Source organism: Miniopterus schreibersii (genome assembly GCF_964146895.1).
Source record: "Miniopterus schreibersii genome assembly, chromosome: 19".
NCBI classification, from domain to species: domain Eukaryota; kingdom Metazoa; phylum Chordata; class Mammalia; order Chiroptera; family Miniopteridae; genus Miniopterus; species Miniopterus schreibersii.
The window spans coordinates 16,028,552-16,049,914 of NC_138119.1; the positions used below are offsets into that span (position 1 = coordinate 16,028,552).

Here is a 21,363-nt window from a genome sequence, read left to right on the forward strand (position 1 = left end):
CACTTGCCCCCTCATCTCCCATCCCAGTTGGAATAACCACCGCATCTCTCCTATACCACTGCATTAGTCTTTTTGTTTGTTTGTTTCCTGCTCCCACTCTTGGCCCTCCCTAATTCACACTCCACAGAGTGGCCAAGTGATAAATCATACATATCACTTCCCACGTCAAGGAAGGCTTCCCTGATGAACCTATACAAATAGTCTTGCAACGGTTCTCTTATATGTAAAGAACTGAGGTTCAGGGTACGGTAGAAGTGGGAGGTGATAAAAGGATGGTACCCCTGGGAAAGCATTATAGTTCCCCACTCTAGTTTTATTTTAAATATGTGCGATTACTTGTCAACACAGGCTGTTAAAATAAGGGATCTGAGGTTTGTCATGTCATATCATCATCCAGGTGTTCATCACTGAAATATAATTATTCTGAATAATGAAACAGAGATTGATTAAATTTAATTGTACATAACCCAGTATTTAAGCTTAGCACAGGTGAGGAAAGGAGGGGGTTGGGGGGAGGAGGGGGCAGGGAAGAGAGAGTAGCATACACACTGTATCTAAAGCGGGGTAAAATAGGCTATTTATGTGTATGCTGCTTATCTGTCTAGGCTGCTCTGGTTCTCCATGGGTCTGGCCCTGTCTGTGTTACACATATTCTGTGTCATTAGTGAGGTCTAGGGGTATAAAATCTCCATCCCCCCCGCTTCCTTGGAATCGCTTTCCGCCAGGTCCCTGACGATGTCGTAGGAGCCTTGGCCCGGCGCTCTCGCATCCTATCTGCTGCGCCCGCTCTCCGGGCTAAGGGCCCAGCCCCACCGTGCCCTTCCCCAGGTATTCCTAATCCTCCCACATCTCTCTTTTTGAGCCACACAGGCCAGCATTTTACCAGCCTAGCTTCTTAAAGGAAGCAGATAATTTGCAGCAAAAATTAAACATAGGTCCAATTACACACGTCGGTATGAATTAGACACATGCTGTTGAGATATTTTCAAGAGTTCCTCTTTTAAATAGTACCTTCTTGTTTTTCAAAAGATGGAAATGCTTTTGCATCTATTGCCTCTTTGTTCCCATACAGTTAAGTTTGTTTTCATTTTTGGGTTTAGGGTTGGGTTTGGGTATTATTATCCCTTCTTTCCATATGGTGAACTGAACTGCTGCACAAAGCAGGAAAACAGCCGCCGCCAGGCCCCTGTGTGTGCCACAGCCATGGCCGGGCCCCCCAGGTTCCCAGGGCCCAACCGTGTTTTTTCCCTGGTCTTGCTGAGGGCAGTCAGAAATTGAAGCAATTTCTAAGCTCTGCTCCAAATTATTTATAATAAGTCAAGGTCATTTGTTCGTACCTATTTTACTACGTCAACCCTTTTAAGAGAATTCCAAATACACTTTCCCTGAACCAGTGTTTCTCAAACGTGGGTATGTGCAAAACCCTGTAAACGAATAGACTCCTCGTCATTTATGAGCATAGGCAGACTACTTTTATTCACGATAGTACATAAATATGTACAAGCAGATAATTGTTTTATTTTAATTATCTGCAAATAAACACCTTATGCTTGTTGATCTGTATCCAAAAAACCAAAGCCAAGTCAAATTCAAACAAAACTATTTTACCAAAAATTTCAACTGATCAACATGTTAATTATGTTTAAAAGACATAATTAGCTAGTCAGTGGGGATGTACTCTGGCCTCCAGGCCTGGGATCTTCGGCGATGGGCATGCCTGGGCTACCCTGTGCTATGTGACCCGTCACCCTCCTGCCACTGTTTTCCTATTGGAGTTAAGCCTCCATCCACCAGGCACTGTAATGTCATTGGAGGAAAGTACACAACAGATGTGCTGATGTCTGTCTCTGCTTTTTCTCATCAGTGTGCTGCAAACAAAGTACTACTGCCCCGGAAATGCAAACATGGGCACTGAAGTCGAATGCCAGTGTTCACTTATGAAACGGTGACCATTCAGAAAAGCCCATACACTAACTTTATTAAATACCAACACGAATTTTCTTTTTCATTCTCACAAGACCTCGCAGACTCCTGGGGTCAGGGGACTCTAGTGGGAGAAACACAACCCTAAACATAGTCCTTAATGACTTGGAGAAGCAGCCAGTGTTTTCCAGCCCAACCTTGGAGTAGCCAGCCACCCACTGGGATGATTTAAGGGCAACCCAGCAGTGTCGCCCCTACCAGGCTGCAAAAACACTCGAGTAACCTGGTCCTTTCAGGTGGAAGGTTGAAGTCCCGATTTAAATGCAGATATTGTCTGGGAAAAATAATTAATGAAGTCTGTTTTCTGGCTGACATTAATTTATTATAAATGCAACTGTGCATGAAACAAAGCCCAGCATAATGAAACATAGCATTAGTGAGTTTGATAGCGTATATCAGCATAGATTCCGTGTCTGCTAGTCTCAGGGATCTACAGGGTTAAACACAGCCCCATTCTTGGTATATAAAGCCCAGTTGGTCCTACAGGACAAGTGGAGTGGGAGGGGGAGCTCTCTTGGGATGTAGCAGAGGGAGAAACTTACAAACTCTAGGCAACAGCAAAAGCAGCCCACCCAGGCCATCTGGTTTGGAGCCAGCAAGACGCGAAGCTGCCTGAATGGCAGAGGTTTGGAGAAAGAAAACAAAGCTTCCCTACTTTTTAGTTTCCCAGCCAGTGTTGAGACTCTTGCTTTTTTTTTTTTTTTTAAGTATAAGAATGTATCTGTAATTATTGTGGATGATTCTTTAATTAGGGAACTTTCTTTTTTCATTCGTTTCAGAACTTGCATCTCCCCCAGGTACTTTTCTTGATCTGTTCTGAACAATCCCTTGCGGGGTGCAGGGAGAGGGATTCTGATCCCTCTTGGCCACACCCCTTACCCCCGCGGGTCTGGATTTCTTACAAACCTTTGAATAAGGACACGTAGTTGAAAGTTGCAGAGATTGTGTCACGCTCATCACCCTCCTGGCTTGATAGTCTTCGTGTTTCATTCATGTTTATCTGCTGGGCATGCAATGAATCTCCCCCCCCCCCCCCCATATAGTTCTCTAGCTTACAGGTGTAAAGTTTACTGTTGAAAATATGTTGAAGAGAAACCCCTCACTGTGTTTATAGGTGGGAAGGGGATGGGCAAAAAGGTTTCCCCCAGGGAAAAGTAAACAAACATTTATCAGGAGTCCCTGAATTCACAGCCCTCTGCGGGATCCCAGGTGAGCCCCACACCTCCTAAGAGGCATCACCTCCTTACAGAGAGAAGATCAGGCTTAGAGAAGTCAGGCACCTTCCCTGGGCTTGCACAGCTGGTGTCAGAGCTCATACATGAACCCCTGTGTCTTTACTCCCAACCCTGTGTCCTTCCCCTCGCAGCGGTCCTCATTTCTTGGAGATGGGGACAGGGCCACCTGAGCACGTAGTGAAAGTAGAGAGCATGGGGAAGCCTAGCCTCCTTCCCAGTTATGAATAAGTAGGCCCCTTCACGCTCCCTTTCTCTGCCTGCCCTCCACCCTCTCCTGTCTCCTTCCTCATGGCCCTTTCCCCAGAGAGCAGTGGGCAGCCAGGAGCCGTGATTAGGATCGATGGAGAGCTACTGAGGTTCTTTCCCCCTGGTCCAAAGCCCTGTTTTCTTGTGGACCCGTGTTTTAGCCGATTGTGGTGCTCAGACCACCAGCTGTGCTCAGAGCAATCCAGCCCGAAGTCATCTGAAGTCCGGGGCTGCTTCTCAGGGGCGCATGGGCCGGGCCCCTTTTCCCCTGCTCCAGCTCCAGGCTGCACGCCCTGGGTCACAGGGAGGAGGGCTCTCCCCAGAGCACAAGGGGCACTCGACTCAGCTCTCCTTTGCAAGCAGACCGTTTCCCTCCCAGAAGCAACCGCACTGAATTGTGGGAATATCAGCAGAGGCCGGGGTGGGGGAGGGAAATAGCTTAACCTTCAACACAAAGAACTTCAGAAAAGCGCACTCATTTGGTAAAATGCTTAGTCCTGTTGCTTTTCTCCCCAGTGCTGCCTCTTTTTGAGTGTTTCTTCGCTGAAATGATAGAGTGAGAGGGGAAAATTCAGCTTTGATTTCTGTTTGTAGCTCGGTGACAAATGATGGGGGTAAAACTCAAACCATCCATCTACTGAGTTCTGGGAATTGTCAGAGGGTTTTATTTGTACAAGCCTTCCTGACCTCATTTTCTCAGATAAGTAAAAATTAAGCTGCATTTGTAAACAAAGTACTTTTTAGTGTTGAGTTTTTTTGTGTGTTTTTTTTTTACAAATGTATGAAATATTTAGCCAAAATAACACTTTTATTTAATGTAAGTCTACCCAGAGGGCTGTGCATACAGACCTTTGTGTGATGAGTTTGCACTTGGAAGCCGTTGCAAAGTAGGCATAAGTTCCAAGTCCCTTTGTAATGTCACGTGCAGCCACGGAGGCCAGAGTGGAGAGATGTTACTCCCAGGAATCCACGTCGTATCTCACACCTTTTCAAGGACAGCAGTCCCTGATCCAAACTTGAAAGTTCCTCATTTTAAAAAATACAAGTTGTGTTGCCTTGGCACACAGAAAGAAATGAGGAAGTGAGACCATCGAGCACTTGAAAGATGCTAATTTTAAAGTGCTTGCAGTATGTGTTGCCACGCTGAGTACATTTTTTCCTTTCTAGTAACTGGAAAAGTATGAAACACAAGCTTAGTCCCCGTACTTAGCTAACTAGCAGAGAAAACTTAACCCACAAAGCACACTGCTGTTACAGAGCTGGCTGTAGTTTATGCACGTGCATGCCACAGGGAATCCGTCCTTCTGTTGTATTAACATCTGTGGTTGTCTTATGTGCTTGCTTTCAGTGCTGCTCAAAGGCCATCCTTCTCACCTACCCCTTGAATGGTCGATGTAACATTTCTGATGAATGTTATTTTTTATGTACATAATTTTTTCCTGGTTAAAGACTCTTTCCTCGAGGGAAAAGTTTGGAAACTCATAACTGCATAACTGTAGTTCACATACTCATAGTTCTTGGGGGAGTTTATTTTTTAATTTTAATTTTTAAATTTAAATATTTATAAATTTTTAAAGATTTCTTTAAAATTGATTTTAGAGGGAGAGGACGGGAGAGAGGGAGAGAGAGAGAAACATCAATGTGAGAGGGATACATTGATTGGCTGCCTCCTGCACACCCCCTACTGGGGTCTGAGCCTAAAGCCCGGGCATGTGCCCTGACCTGGAATCAAACCAGCAACCTTTCGGTGCATGGGATGACATTCAGCCGACTGGGTCACACTGGCCAGGGCTTAGAATTTTTAACTAAAAATTTTTTAAGTATTTTAAAATGAAGTATTGCTCAGAAATTAAGGGGGATAAATTCCTGAAAGAACCATTGGAGGGCACAGTGCAGAACTAGCTGAGTTTCCAGGAATGGGCTCCAGACGGAATTTCAGGCCGAGAGGCTGCGTGGTGAGGAAGCTGCCCCATAGTGTAGCCTCTGGATCCAGGGCCACACCTCCTATGCCTTGATCCAGGCCAACGAAACAGTCGCTCCTGAGTATCACCCGCTTCTGAATCAGAGTCTGGTGTGAGTACATCAGATTGGCTGATGCCATATCTCATCTGGAGCCCTCACTACACGAGCAAGATCAGGAAGGGAAAGAGAGCTTTGAATTGAAACCGAACATTACGAGGAGGTTGCAGTGGGTGCTGAGATAGCCCAGCCTCAGAGTCCCCTTCAGTTTATAGCTGTGATACATCCTGTGCCATTCACTACTTGGAAGCTCCGTGTGACCGTGAGGCTTCCAGAATATAGGACCTCCCTCTAAGGGGATTCGGTAACAAGGCGGCTTTTTGGTTGAAATGCTAGAATACCAGGTGCCTTCTCTGCAGAGAACAGAAAAGAGGCAGAAAAAGCCATCTGATTGCTGGCATTCTGGGACAGGGCAGGAAAGGGGCTTGAGAGACATTTCAGCAGGAAGACATTCACCGAGTTCTCTTGTTTTTGTACCATTTTTGCTGCCCACCCTGACTGGTAGGTATCTCTGGGTCCAAAAGTTCTTCACCTATTTTTTCTCCAGGGAAAGAGCCTTTACGTTGATTCTTTAGTACCTATATCACTATCAGCCTTGCACATCACTGGTCTTGTGTGTACAAATACTCATGAATGTGTAAAATTATTAAAGTACTTTTTTTTTAGTCAGGGGAGAGGAGTCCACACTTCTAGGACATGAGGTGGACCTAAAACATAGGTCAATATATCCTAAGTCCAAAAAAAATGTGGTACTGCCCAAGAATGCCATGAGAATGGAGGAGGGAGCCCTCCAGGGGGCTCTCGTGGCCAAGAAGGCTTCCTGGAGGAGGTGGAAATTGAACTGGACGCTGAAGAGAGGGAGGGAGCCAGGATGAGATCAGGATCTCTAATTGGGTATTGGCAGGCGTGACTGTCTTTCCCTTACCCAATGGAGATAGGGCAGTGTGTTCTCTATTTAAGCATCTGTGCGAGTGCAGAAGGGGCGGCCATGAAGCTACTGGTGTGTAGACCATGGCGTTTTCTTGGACCTACTGGAATAGCCCATTAGAGTTTCCTCGGTGCCCAACAGCAAAATCTAGAGAAGTCCCGTTTACTAGCAGCCTGCTGGCTCCCAGATGCTGTTTACTACTCAAAGTGTAATTCTGATTAAAGCAGGGAATTAGAGCCCAAATAAGAAGATGGGGAGTTTATATTATGAGTTTCATACTTGTACATCTCTATAACTATAACTTCTTAATAGCAATAAACAACAGATTTTAGTTTTCAACAGCATGTGGAACTAGTATTCTGGTATTCTCAATATTTTTATAGCCTCTCTTTTTACTTTGATATTTTGATTATTTTGTAAGTCAATCATCATCTCTGAGTTCCTAAATTAGGCAAAGCAGAATGCCAGCCCATGAGGGGACTCAGTCTTACGTTCACGTCACACGTGTTCGTTGAATGTCAGCTTTGCCACCGACACTAAGAAGGAAACAGTTGCTTTCCTCCCAGGGTTGGTGGTTTGGTGGGAGTCAGGACATGGAGGGTAGCAGGGGAGCAAGATTCACAAATGATGAACAATAACAACAAAGGTAAAAATGGTGATTTGCTCTCTCCGTTGGGAGTTTACCTTGTAGTTGGAAAGGCAGAGCATCCAGACACTTAGGTGAAACATCTGGACACTTAGGAAGCAAAAGGCAAGTACAAAGTGACAAACCAAGCACACAGTGCTGTCGGGGATCAGACTGGAGGGCAGGGATGCTGGATATAGCAGCAGAGGCCTGAGTGGGTGCCTGGCCACGGCAGGCACTGAATACTGGGGTGCGTTTTCGGTGGGCCCGTCAAAGTGCCCAAATCAGGCAGGCAGGGCATGGCAGAGGGGCAGGGGTGCTTTGAATTGGAAGGATTTCCTAAATCGTATCCATGGTCTGAGAGACCTGTTTGCTCAGTTAGAAGTCACCAGGAGCTACATGGTGTATAAGCACCTTATACAGTGTGTGTGTGTTTGTTTTTGTTTTTGCATAGAATTTTTATTTGATTCTCAAATATACGTGACTATCAAGTATCTTTCTCAACAATTAGCTTTAGTTATTGGACATTCCCAAATCAACAAATATTTCTAATATATGTAAATTTCAATGACTGAAACCACACTAGGCATAATAATATATAGAAATGAGGAGGGACTTGTGGTCTCATCCTTGAAGTTTCTGTTGCCTTATTAGTGCGAAAAGGTACGCACGGATAAAGAATTTCCAGTTCTTAGCATATGCAGGAGCTACTCCTCCACACACCTAACCGTCTCCTCATACCCACTGTATCTCCTTCCAGCAACCAAACCGCACGGATGGTGCTCAGCCAGCCGCAGGCCATCATTGGGCACTTGCGGGCCGGACATCTGTCCCTCATCGATCCTTTTGTTTCCTTTCAAGGTCTATGAACACATACTGCGGCCATCCCATGATTCCCACCTTCCTTCACCTGGTTCCCCTGTGTCTTATCACTCACAGTTCCCCGACTTCCACCGCAGACCGCACTCTTTCACGCAGTAGGAGTGTCCTTTTTTGGGCCTATCCTTTGTCTCCTCTTTCTTCTAATTCTTGCCAAGTTACTGCAAGGAATATCCCCTCTCATGTCCCTCTCTCTTTGAGCAAAGAAGCCCCGTCCCCCTGGATGCCTCCTATCTAAGTGGTGCTGGCAGCCGTCTCCTGTTGAGGAAAGCAGAGGTACTACATTTAAAAGTGAGGAAAAGAATGATGTTGACTCAGTGACAGCAGCGTCCAAAGCTTTTGAAAACATGCAGAATTTCCTATCTGAGTCGCTATTAAAAAGTTATTTCTCACTATATGGAGGGTCCTCAAAAATGTAAAACTAGAACTACCGTAGGGTCCAGCGATTCCACTTCTGGGGGTACAGTGCCCCCTTATCTGTGGCTCTACTCTCTGTGGTTTCAGTTACCTGAGGTCAGCTGTGGTCCGAATATATTAAATGGAAAATTCCAGAAGTAACCAGTTCCTCGGTTTTAAATTGCACGCTGTTCTGAGCAGTGTGCATCTGCCTCCGTCCCCCCTGGACGTGAATCATCCCTCATCCAGCGTCTCCACCCTGAGCGCGCTCCCCGCCCGTTAGTCCCCGAGTAGCCGTCTTGCGGTAAGATTGACCGTCTCGGTATCACTGGGCTCATGTTCAGGTCACCCTTATGGGGATGCCTGACGTTGGTCACAAGGCCCACGTCATTCACCTCGCCTCACCATGTTGGCATTTCATCGCCTCGCGTCATCACGGTAAGAAGGGTGAGTACAGGACAATAAGGCATTTTGCGAAAGAGGCTGCGTTCACGGAGCTTCTATCACAGTATGTTGCTATAACTGTCCTGTTGCATTCTTGTTGTTAACCTCCTTCTGTGCCTGAATTTATACACTGAGCTTTATCATAGGCGTGGTATAGAAAAAACATAGTATGTATAGGGTTCGGCATCATCTGTGGTCTCAGGCGTCCACTGGGGGCCTTACGCCCCGTGGATGAGGGGAACTACTGTATATCCATAGGTGATGAAAACACTACCTGGAAAAGATGTCCACACTCCCACGTGCACAGCAGCACTGTTTACAATGGCTAATACGCGGGAGCAGCCTAAGTGTTCACTGATGGATGAACAGATAAAGAAGCTGTGATACTGATATGTGTGTGTGTGTGTGTGTGTGTGTGTGTGTGTGTGTACACACACACACACACATAGAGCTTTTGTTATTCAGCCATAAAGACCATTTACAATAACGTGGACAGACCTTGAATGTATTATGCTAAGTGGAATAAGTCAGACAGAGAAAGACAAATACTGTATGATCTCACTTATATGCGGGATCTTAAAAGCGAAACTAAGCTCAGTAGAGAAAGATATCAGACTTGTGGTTACCAGAGGCAGGGGGTGGGAGGAAGCTGGTCCAGAGGGTACAGACTTCCAGTTACACAATAAATAAATCCTGGTGATGTAACGTACAGCATGGTGACTGTAGCTCACTGCTGTGTGACACCCAGGAAAGTTGTTAAGAGAGTAACTCCTGAGTTCTCATCACAAGGAGAAGATGGTTTTTTCCTTTTTTCTTTTATTCTTTCTAGTCTTTTTATTGTATCTGTATGAGAAGATGGATGCTCGCTGAACCTTTTGTGATAACCATTTCACAATATGTGTAAATCAAACTATCATGCTGCACCCTTGGACTTAGACAATGATGTATATCAATTATTTTTCAATGAAACTGGAAAAAAAATAATCTTAAAAAATCTTTCTCTGGGATTTTACAAGTGCTTTCTCCAAAATGTGTATTCAAGATAAAATATTTAAAATATCAAATTTTATGTCTTATATATTTATAAAGATTGCAAGGGCTTCTCTACTTTTTAAAGTTCCTTTGCTAACGCATCCTACTTGAACGCTACAATCGACCGAACATTCCGAGATCCAAATGAACCACCTTTACACAAAATCCTTAATGTGATGCATTTATAAGATGAAGGCGTCTTGTAAAGTATGAGATGGGGGTGGTGACAGAGAGACAGGCAGTTACAAACTTGGGAAAACTTTTTGCACAGAAGGTAGAACTTGAGGTAGATGCTAAATAATAGACTGACGTGGCAGAAATTAAAAGGGTATTTCAAGTTGGGACAGACTGTTGGCAAAGGTGCATTTGGTTGAAATGGAGACTTATACGAAGACTAAAGGAGATGCTGACACATCAGTATCGGACCGAATTTCAGGTGTTCCCCAATGTCGTACTAAGGAGTCTTGTGGATTTTCTTCCATAAAAGAGAGTCACAAAAGTTTTGAAGGACTTTAATGAGTTTGTGAGAGTAGTTGTAGAAATGGCCCTTCCTGGTGACGTGAGAGGAATTTGAAAGCAAATAGACCATTTATAATCAGATGTGTATGAGATGCCGGGGACCTAGAGTCATGTCGTGGGAACGTCAAACAAGGCGGCTGGGACACATGCTTCAGACGCAGTGCCGTAGCCTTGATGGAATAAAGGAGGCGAGGGAAGACAGTCGGTCAGGAAGGACAGTGAGGTTTCAGATGGGGCGACGGGGAGAACAGAAAACACGCCAGGTGGCAGAAGCAGGGGTCCAAGAGGAGAGTTGTTTGCATGGATGGGGGAAAGGAAAGCGCCGTGAAGTGCATGGGGCTCGAGCCCAGGGGCTGCGCACTGCCATTTAAAATGACCTAGTGGCCCCGTTCAAAACAGCCAACAGTCAACAGGTGGGTTATGTTTAGTGATACTTTACCCCAATATATTAAAAATACCATTTTGACATCCAACCAGTATAAAAGTATTAATGAGATGGTTTATGTTGTTTTTCTCATACCAAGCCTTTGAACCCTGGCGTGGATTTAACGTGGAGAGCAGATCCCGGCCTAGCTCCATTTCGAGCGCTCAGCAGTCCCCTGTGGCTGGTGGCTGCCATACTGGACACTGAGCTATGGGACAGTTTAATAAAACTGATTTGTGTAGCAAATGTCTCAAATGGGCTGGTGCTGAGACTCACTCTATTGGAAATTATAATTCTGCTTATCCTTTCTCACTTCTGTTCCTTGGACTTATTTTAGCTTTTTCGGATTCCAAGTGTTCTTTTAGCCAAACATCATTCTTTCCCCAAAGCACCAAGGATTTTAGAAACATTTACGACATACCGTGTCGTTGCTCTCTCATTTAATACTCCATTTGACTAACAACTTTAATTAAACAAATCAGTCTGGGTCTCTTCTTCTCTTCCTTTGTTAGCCTTAAAACTCTCGTTTATGAAATAATTCGGCAATACGTCTTCAGAACCCCCAGATAAATGACATTTAGTACTTTGGAAATGAAACTACATTTTCATGTTCCCCTGTCTGCCTGTGTGTGCGTTTTCTCCAGCGTTGAATATTTGACATCAGCTTGCTGGAGTTTGGGTTGTTACTATATGCTAAAGAATGAAGTTCAAAGGGAGCCTCCTTCTATAGAAAACACGCCAAGGACATCGTGTTCCATCTTTACAATGAAATGCAGATTTCCATTAAAAGGAAAATCCATCATTTCAAAAGGTTGACTAGGATGCGTTAAAAAAAACCCAGCTGCTTAAGTTTAGGGCATTGAAAAACGTCTAAAAAAATTTCCCCGGGTCTCAAGCATTTTCATTTAATTATGTATTGAATAGTTTTCATTCAGTCTACGCTCTTGCCTTGATCTTGTTTCAAGTCAGATTCTACTAGGATACTGCACTTACTTAAATGATGGATTTTGCTGTTTAGAATATCCTTGTGTTTGCTAATACATTATTAATTTTTTTGCACAAGAAATATTGGACTCTCCTCATGGTGCTTTCCTTTTTCATGTTTATTCCTAGGCTTCCTTCACTCCCATTTAGTTTCTTTTATGATTTTCTTTTTTAATGTTCTTCGAAGACTTTGTCTGCCAGGACAGCCATTCTGTCCCCCAGCCAGCTTCCTTCAGCTTCCTCGCTCAGCTGGTTGTCTCCGCCTCGCTATCAGAACGTGCTCTGCCCAGCTGCCCCCTGACCGATTCGGGAGTAGGAAGCGGCAGGGAGCGCGTTACTCCCCGATAACTCTGTGGTGCGCAGGAGCAGCCTCCACGCGCTGGCCTCGGGCACAGATGAGTTCTGCTCCCCACTGCCCGGCCCGGCCACAAACCCTCAAGGACATGCTGTAGGGGCTCCAGGAACAATAACAAAAAAGGCTTATGTCAGACCTGTCTCTACAGCGCATGTATTCCCCACAGGAAATACATCAATAATTGTGCATTAAAAGCCTTGGCTAAGTCTCCGTGCTCCCCTCCTCTGGAGGCTAGTCCTGCTTTTTCTCAGGACCAGCACCAGAGACAGAGGCTGGGACCATACAGAGGACGACTGTTGATCCAGGACAGGGCTCAGATGCCCCAGGAATACATCATGACTAGGTTTCCTCGGCTGAGTGTTTGGCTCTCCTGTCATACTGGCTGTTCAGCATCTGTACATATGATAACATCGCTCCTGGGCCAGTCCCTGAAAGCAAATGTTTCTAATAATTCTTTGCTGTTCAGTATGTTTGGTGTCATTTGCAGATGTCCCCTCTCTAATGTCCAGTTTCTTCCTAAAGAATTGTTCATTTTGAAAAGGAATCTGTTCTAGTTAATATCAGTCCACTGCTAATTTTGTTGTTGTTATTGTTGTTTCTCAAAGAGCTCAACAATTGAATGGCATCATTTTCTTTCTCCAGACCCCCATTTGTTCTAGACCTAAGTGAAGGAAGCATGGCTGTGCTCGAGCGTAGTTTATGGGGGCATTTCATTCTGGGGTCCTCATGCTTCCAGGCCCTGCCAGCGCTGGCTATCAAAACTGCTTAGACTGCAAATAAAATCTGAAATGAAATCCATCTGGCATTTCTCATTGAATTAGGACCAGAACATTTCTGTTAAATATTAACAGATGGCTAAATTCTTAATATCAAACTAACATTTGAAAACATCTAAGGGGACCCACATGAGGAAGAAAGGATAGAAGCCCATGTGTTTTCTCCATCGCTGAGCCCTTCCTTCCTCTAGACTTCCCTCCCCTTGTTCCTCCGACCATGTGTTGAGAATCATCGGAGATGCCTAACTTCTGTTCTTTGGTACCTGGTATCAAAATAGTGTGCGGTGGCCCGGCCAGGCGTGGTTCAGCGGTTGAACATCTACCTAGGATCCAGGAGATCACAGTTTGATTCCCGGTCAGGGCACATGCCCAGGTTGCAGGCTCAATCCCCAGTCCGGGGTGTGCAGGAGGCAGCTGATCAATGACAGCGCTCTCATCCTTGATGTTTCTCTCTCTCTCTCTCTCTCTCTCTCCCCCCCTCCCTTCCTCTCTCTGAAATCAATAAAGTTTTTTTTTTTTTAAATAGTGTGCGATAGTAACAAAATATTGTAATCACATGTTGGCCAGCTCAGGTGAAGTGTCACCATTGACATGTTTCAAGATCTTTTATTAAAGTGCGCTCTCTCTCTCTCTCTCTCAATAGGAAAAAGAAAAGAAGTATATGCTTCCCTTGGACAACCTGAAAGTTCGAGATGTGGAAAAGAGCTTTATGTCCAGCAAGCACATCTTTGCAATCTTTAACACAGAACAAAGGTAAGAAAATGGAGCGACTTCTGTCTTCAGATTTTTCCCCCTTGAATTTCCACACCACCCAGAGATCACATTTGCAGTAGTTCCTCTGGCACCACCTGGAGATTTGTTAACTCAACATTTGCCCTCACTTATCCTGCATTCTTAGATTCCACCATAGGCTATGGATTCAGGAGGTTAAAAGCTAGAGTAAGAAGGATCTTCAGGTATTAACTAGTTTATTTCCCGTGTTGCCAGGAGGCACCCTCACGATGTTGCTTCCATCCTTAAACTACATTTCATTACTTTAAAGTCTTCCTTGCCCTGAATTTATTGTTCACATACTAACGAATTACTCGGCTCTGATTTTAATGGTATCTGTTTGCCATGACTGAATATTACTTAAGATCTTCTCGTGTGTATTATGACTAAATTCTTGCATCAGTGAGTAGAATTACCAGTTAACACGGATACAAATATATCGTACTTGACAGTTTTCCAAACACCATCCAGGCTCATTGTCTGTTTTTTGTAACAACTGCCTATGAGGTTAAAAGATAGAGTAGTGTGGTTACCATTTTATAAATTAGAAAATGTAGCTCAGAGAGGTTAACTGCCTTTCTTAAGGTCACAGAATTAGTACCTGGGAGATCTCAAACCTGAATCTTTCTTTTCCAGTTGCCGCTCCCTCCCTTCCCCCCTTTCTCCCTTTTTCTTTCTTCTTTCTTTTCTGCCACTCACCTACAGTAGCACAACTTACTTTGGGGCTGATTATCCCGACGACCATGGTTGTTCACTGAAACTAAGCGGTAAAAAATATACAAATGGAGAGGTAACAGAGGACAGGGACAGAGAGGGTGAAAGGGCTGTTACTACTAGGCAAGGAGAACATAGATCTTTTCCAAATGGAAATGCTATAGGAAAAAGCTAATTAATTTCTCCGAGCCAGTTATTAAGAGAAGGAGTCCTTAGGTGGTGGCGCCTAATTTTAACGGATCTTTCCAGGCCTTTGGTCTTTATTTAGCAATGAATGAGGTTCCTTGACTAGGTTCAGTGACTGGCCCAGGGTCAGTCACACAGTGAATCAAAATAGCAAACGGAGCCTTCTTCCTACATTCCCCGTCAGTTGCTCAGAGTGACTCATACGAATATACTTAGGAAAACCACAAGAGCAAGGCATTTAACGAATCAAGGGGCCAGCAAATTAAACACAACTCTCCTATCAAATCCGGAGACGGGATTTTTTTAAAATAAAAAACCACTTAGTATTATTTGAGAAAAACAAAACAAAACAAAACAGTAGTAATGAAAAGGTTTCCGGGGCAGAGCAGTAGCATGTCCTTGTGCTGGGACCAAGCTCCGAGCAGCGGGGAAGTGGCGGCCCCGCAGGAATCATCGGCGCGGTGCTCAGCCTTCTTGCCCGGCTGCCGGATGGGAAGTGTGACTACCACACAGGAGGTCAAGCTACAGCTGAGTCCTTGGACAGCCTGGGAAGTTCAGGTTCTAAAAGGGCTTGGGCCCTGGTCTGTGCTTCCCAGTGGTCAGAGCATCAGCCCACACACCGTAGGGTCTCGGGTTTGATTCCGGGTCAAGGGCATGTAACCGGGTTGCAGGTTCGATCCCCAGCCCTGGTCAGGGTGCTCGGGGGAGGCAAACCAATCGATGTGACTCTCTCACATTGATGTTTCTCTCTCTCTCTCTCTCCCCTTCTACTCTCTCTAAAAAATCAGTGGAAAAAATATCCTCAGGTGAGGGTTAACAAAACAAACAGAACAAGTACTGGTAATATACCTGTCTCAAAATAAAAGGGCTTGGTACAAAATAAAAAATCAGCATCTTTTTAGATGAAATACAACTGTGGGTTTTAAAGAGAACAAAAGATACCAAAATAAGAAAACTCTAAGCTTCTAAAAATGTAGGTATTCTGGAATGCTAGTTCTCAGCAGAGACGGAACTCTTCTGCTACGTCTCAGAGACCTCAGTGAGTACAAGGATATCCCATCCACAGGCACATTCACCAAGGCCTCTTTCTCCGAAACTGTGATTACTTTTCAATTAATTTTGTACTGGTTAGGACCTCTAGTACAATGTCAAATACAATGGGGCATTCTTGTCTCGTTTTTATTTTAAGGAAAATTATTTCACAATTCTATTGTTAGGTACTTTCTGATAGGAACCTCATATCAGGTAGAGGAGATCCCTTGTGTTTCCAGATGCTAAATTGTTTCTCTTTTAATCATGATGGGTGGTGAATTTTATCAAGTGTTTTTCCTACCTCTACAGACAAGATTGGACGATTTTCTTCTTCAATCTGTTCATGTGGCGACATATATCAATAGACTTCTAATGTTAAACCATCCTTGATCTCCTGGGGTGAAACCTAGTTAAATCATGCTGTGGCTTAAGTTTGCTAGAATTTTATTTAGATTTTTACATTTACGGTCATAAGTGTGATTGGCCCGTCAATGTACTTTCCCTTCCTGGTTTTCATATCAAGGTTCTGTTAGCTTCATTACTGAAGTGGGAATAAGAACTCTTGTTCTTTGGAACACTTTGTATAAAATAAAGATTAACCGATAATTGTTGTTTGGTAGAACTCATCAGGTCGTGATGGGCAGCTTTGTTAAGTAGACTTTTAACTAGTGATTTAGTGTACTTAATAATTATAGATTTGTTTAGGCTTTCTACTTTTTTCATGAGTAAATTTGGACAAATCATGTTTTTTCATAGGAAATTGTCCATTCTGTTCATTTTGAAATACATATATTAGTGCCAAGTATTTCTTAATGTTCTGTTTTTTCAAATCTCTGCCTTATCAGAAATTTGGCCCCTTTTTATTTCTAACAGTAAGCCTTATCTTTTTTAACATGATCACTGTTGCCAAAATTTTATCTTTTTATAAACGCACCTGATTTTGACTTTTTTGAACCTCTATTGTGTATTTGTTTTTCCTGTTTCAATAACTTCTGCTCTTGTCTTCATTATTTCCTTCCCTGTATTTTCTTTGTGTTTACTTTGTAGGGTTTTTTTGGTGTTTTTTTTTTGATAACTTAATTTAGATGGATAGCTCATTGATTTTTATCCTTTATTTTTCATTTATATGCATATAAACCTATAAAATTCCATCCAGTAATCTTTAGATATTTACCACAAATTTTTAAATATAATGTTTTTATTACTAAGTTCTGTTTCCTTCAATCTTCTGTTTCCACAATCTTCATTATGATTTCTCCCTTCTGTTGTTTCGATGTGTGTTTGACATTGTATAGCGCATGGAATTTTATTGTTTTGTTTTTGATTTCTAACTTAATTGCACTATGGCCAGAGAATGCAGTCTAGCACATAGTCCTTTTCATAAATATTCCATGTATGCCCGAGAAGAGCATGCTGGTTTGGGAGGGAAGGGTTCTGTAAGAGTCTGTTAGGTTGTGCTTGCTAATTGTGTTACTCAGTTTCTATAGTTATGACCTTTTTTCACCTTGATTAATTCAAACGCTCAATAAGTATATATTCGGCAGCTGTTATGTGCCAGGCACTTCTCTATGTTCTTAAAATACATCTATGAATAAAACAGACAACAAAGATGATACATTTTAGGTTGATACCTTTTAGATTATGTTCTAGACAGGGATGTTGGCAGGGAGACAGACAGGGAGACAGACGAACACCATAAAGAATCTTACTTTATCAGAGGGGTGTGAAAAATCTCACTTTATGATTGTGGACTTGATTATTTCTAGTAAGTCTGTCAATTTTTGCTCTATGTATTTTGAGGTCAATCTGTTATTAGACTCTTACAAGTTTAGAATTGTATCTTCCTGGTGACATTAAAAAAAAAATTGTGTGGCAGCTGCCTTTATTCCTAACAATGATCTTGACCTTAAAATTGATTTTGTCTGATCATAATATAGTTACACTACCTTTCTTTTGGTTAATATTTGCTCGATTTATTGTTTTATACTTCCTTTGGCCACCAGCCTTTCTGTATTTTCATTGTGTTTTTCCTATAGCACGTCGCTACATTTGTTTCTTTTCTTCTAACTTGAGGTCTTTTTCTTTTAACTGGTGAGTTTGGCCCATTTATATTTATTACTATCATTACTGATTTTTTTTAGTGTATTTGAACATCTTATTTTAGTCTTTCTCATCACCCTGCCTTTCCTATACTTGTTTTCCGCCTTCTTTCCTGACTTATTTTTCCTTTACTTAGGTTAATTACTTTTTTCCCTTGGCTTGGAAATTATATACTTTAATCTTTTAGACATTCCTTTAATATTTTTGCCTTGAAGTTTGAAGTTAGTTGTTCTAGATTCTTTTTAAAATGAGCTTAAAACACTTTAACTCCACTAATCTCTCCTGATTGCCATATTACTGTTACCCAGTATTTGCGTTCCACCTCAGTCTTTTACCACTTACTCAGTATTATAATGGTTCACATGCAGGGATTGTTGGGATTTATTGACGTGTTTGTCAGTTTCTTTGTTCACTTCTTGCACCCCAGTGTTTAATTCTGGTCCCTTCCCCTTCGCACTAAAGCACACCCTTCAGAAATCCCGTCAGTGGGTACTATTTGGTTGTAACTTTACGTTTGGTGTTTGTTTTACTGAAAATGTTTTAATTTGTCCTCATTTTTGAATAATACTTCCGTTGGATATTAAATTTTATCTAGTACTTTGAAGTCATTATTTCCCAACATTCTGGCTTCCGCTCTGCTTTTGAGAAGTTAGCAGACAGTTTAATTATTGCTGCTTTTAATAGGTAATCTGTTTTTCCTCACCGGTGGAATTTACGAGCTTTTTTGTCTTTGGTATGCTCAAGTTTCAGTACAGTGTGTGTTTTGCTTTATATTTCCTGCTTGGGGATTCATTGTGTTTCCTAAACCTGAGGATTCATGGTTTTAATTGAGTCTGAAAAAAATCTATATCATTCTCTCTTTGACTTTTATCTCTTCTCTGTTCTTTCTTGTTTCTCCTTCTAGAATTCCCATTAGAAATGTGCTAATCCATTTTATCCTATTCTTCATGTGTTTAGCTATTTTGTACATATCTCCTTGTGCCTCATTTTGGGTCACATTTTTAGCTCTGTCTTCCAGTTCACTAATACTCTCTTCACCTGTGACCAGGCCACAACAAACTTGCCTGTCCTCTTTCTTTGCCAGTGAACACAGTATTATTTTTCTTTCAATCTATCTTTTTCCAGAGGATACAGCCTTTGGAGAGCCCTGCCTCTTGCATAAACCCTAAGACCTTGTTTTCTATTTTTTTGTAGCCACTAAGATCCAAGCCTTTTGGTTACTAAAACTGACACTATCCAGTGGCGAAGCGACAAAAGATGTATTTCTTCTCTCTCTTAAGGATTTTTTTTTCATTTCAGAGAGAACCTAGGCATTTAAAATAATGTTTTTCAGCAATTCTATATGTCTTATAGGAAAGAGTTTTTAAATTTTCCATTCTGCCATTTTGGTTGAAATGAAATGACCTTTCATTATGATTAGGTCACTGAAACACAAGACAAGGTTCCTTACTTCCCCTTAGAAATGAGGATTGTGGTAAGAGTGAGACTGAATGTCAGCCTGATCTGTATTGACAAACGTAAGTGTTTTATGAACCAGTTAGAAGAAAGCAGCCTCATTCTCCTGTTCTCTTATTAATTCCTCTGTTCACAACGGTTTATACTCTTATTCATTCCAACACATTTATTAGATATTTCAGTATCAGCAGCCCTGCATGTCAGTGTTAGTGCTCTAAATGAAATACAAGATGTGATCTTGTTTTGCATAACATTTGTAACCACCAGTGAGTCCCAGGCGTTCATTTTTTTACTGATCTTAAGACAGAAAATTTAGGAAACCAATGAAGAGATAAAAAATGTGGACAAGGTAGTCTAGTTGAGAGAATCTTATACTTGAAACAAATGGGTTATAGTATGTGAAGTAAGATTTAACCAGATTATATGATCGTGTGTTCCACTCCAGTGCTTATGTGCTGCAGTAACAGACAGCATAGGGTTTAGCCACAGGCAATGGTCAGCATTATAGCAGGTGACTCTCATTGGGTCTCTCAGTGCATCGATGGAGAGGAAATAGAAATGCCCCAACTCGAGGATAGTATGTATTAGTCAAAGCAAAGAGGTATTAGTGTTACTTAATCTGTCTAATATAATTTTGGATGCGAAGAAGCTAATTTTATTAATTTTTAATTTTTAATTTTATTTATTTTTTAATTGTTACCCAAGGATATTTTTTCCATTGCTTTTCAGAGAGAGTGGAAGTGTGGGAGAGAGAGAGGAACACTGATGTGAGAGAGACACATCAGTTGGTTGCCTCTCACATGCAACTGGGCCAGGGATCGAGCCTACAACCAAGGTACATGCCCTTGGTGGGAATCGAACTCGGGACCTTTCAGTCCACAGGCCGTTACGCTAACCACTGAGCCAAACCAACCAGGGCAAGAAGAAGCTAATTTTAAAAGCATGATGAACATTCCTTTTTTTAAATTTTTTTTAATAGGGTTTGAACTGGACTTACCCATGTAAGTTTATGTATTTTAATAGTCTATGTAAAAGGAAAGCCATGCATCTATCAAAGGCCTGTGTACTTAACCATAATCCTATCAGCTATACTTAATGATACTCTTTTCACCATTTATATTGATTCTGAGGTTATGTTCCTATCTTTTCTTTCTTCTGAGACAACATCTTATAAAAAAAGACACTTTCCGTTCCCTTACCTTTAGATGGATTTATCCTTGGTTGATTTAGACAGGTTTTTGTAAATGTTTCTATTACTTTCTATTCTTCATCCCTGTCTTCTATTGCGTTGTTTTAGATCAGCTTATTTAGTTATTTAGCAGACCCATGGCTTGGGGCTAAGAGTTCCTATGTGGATATCGGAGCTGGCACCAATGTAAATATAAAGTATCAGGGCTGTTTAGGGTTCTCTGGGACCTCAGAAATAATCTTTTCTTTCCTCCTCATGTCACCAGGTTAAGGAGTTGACACTCTAACAGGTAAATACCTTCCCCATGTCACAAAAGCCGTGAATGACAGAGCCAGAACTGGAACCCAGGTCTGCTGTCTCCTGATCCAGGGCTCTTTCTGATACCATAGTTTTGATGTTAACTATGGAACAGGAATCCCACCTAATATTTTACTTGGAATTATTCCTAAAAGAGCAGCAATGAAGAGATTTTTTTAAAACTTCTTACATAGTATTTCAGTTTGCTGTTAGGTCTTAAAATTTTCCTTGCAAGGCATTTCATCTCATTTGCAAAGCCCCACATGGAAATGGAAATGACCAGTAACCTCGCAACGGTTCCTGAAAAACTGTATTGCCATTTGCTACCATGTCAGAGCATATTCCCAAGCGCTCTCTCTCTCGCTCGTTCAGTGGCGATTTCAACTTTCCACTATAAAGTCTGAAACAGTTACCCTTGGTCCCCAATCATCAGGTGTGTGGGAATTGATACAGTTAACGTCCCTCTTTAAAAAGCCTTCAGTGACCTGGTGAATTAATATGATCTTTATGAGTCTGGTGGCCAGATTTTGGAGCCACTCTAAACAGTGTTTGCGTGCCGAGATTTTTATAAATGGAAGGAATCGTTACTGGTTGCAATGACTCCAGTGCTCGAGGGGAGTGAGTTTCACACCTGGTGTGATTTAGCCCACAGAGCCCCAGGTAAGAGTGTGCGTCCCCCAGCATCCTGGATACCTGGGGAGGCTGAGAGTTACAATACCTTGTCTTTATATTCCTTGCATCACCAAATCATTTTGAAAATCTAAGTTAAAAGTT

The 21,363-nt window shown here is 42.3% G+C and overlaps 1 protein-coding gene across 6 annotated transcripts in view; it reads left to right on the forward strand.

Annotated features, from left to right (window-relative positions):
* DNM3 (dynamin 3) overlaps nt 1-21,363 on the forward strand; it is a 352,871-nt gene that overhangs the window by 230,134 nt on the left and 101,374 nt on the right. For all 6 annotated transcript variants that reach the window (XM_081120434.1, XM_081120436.1, XM_081120431.1 and 3 more), the window contains one exon: nt 13,489-13,598. In XM_081120434.1, the coding sequence (XP_080976560.1) occupies nt 13,489-13,598 (110 nt within the window). The remainder of the gene's footprint in view (nt 1-13,488; nt 13,599-21,363) is intronic.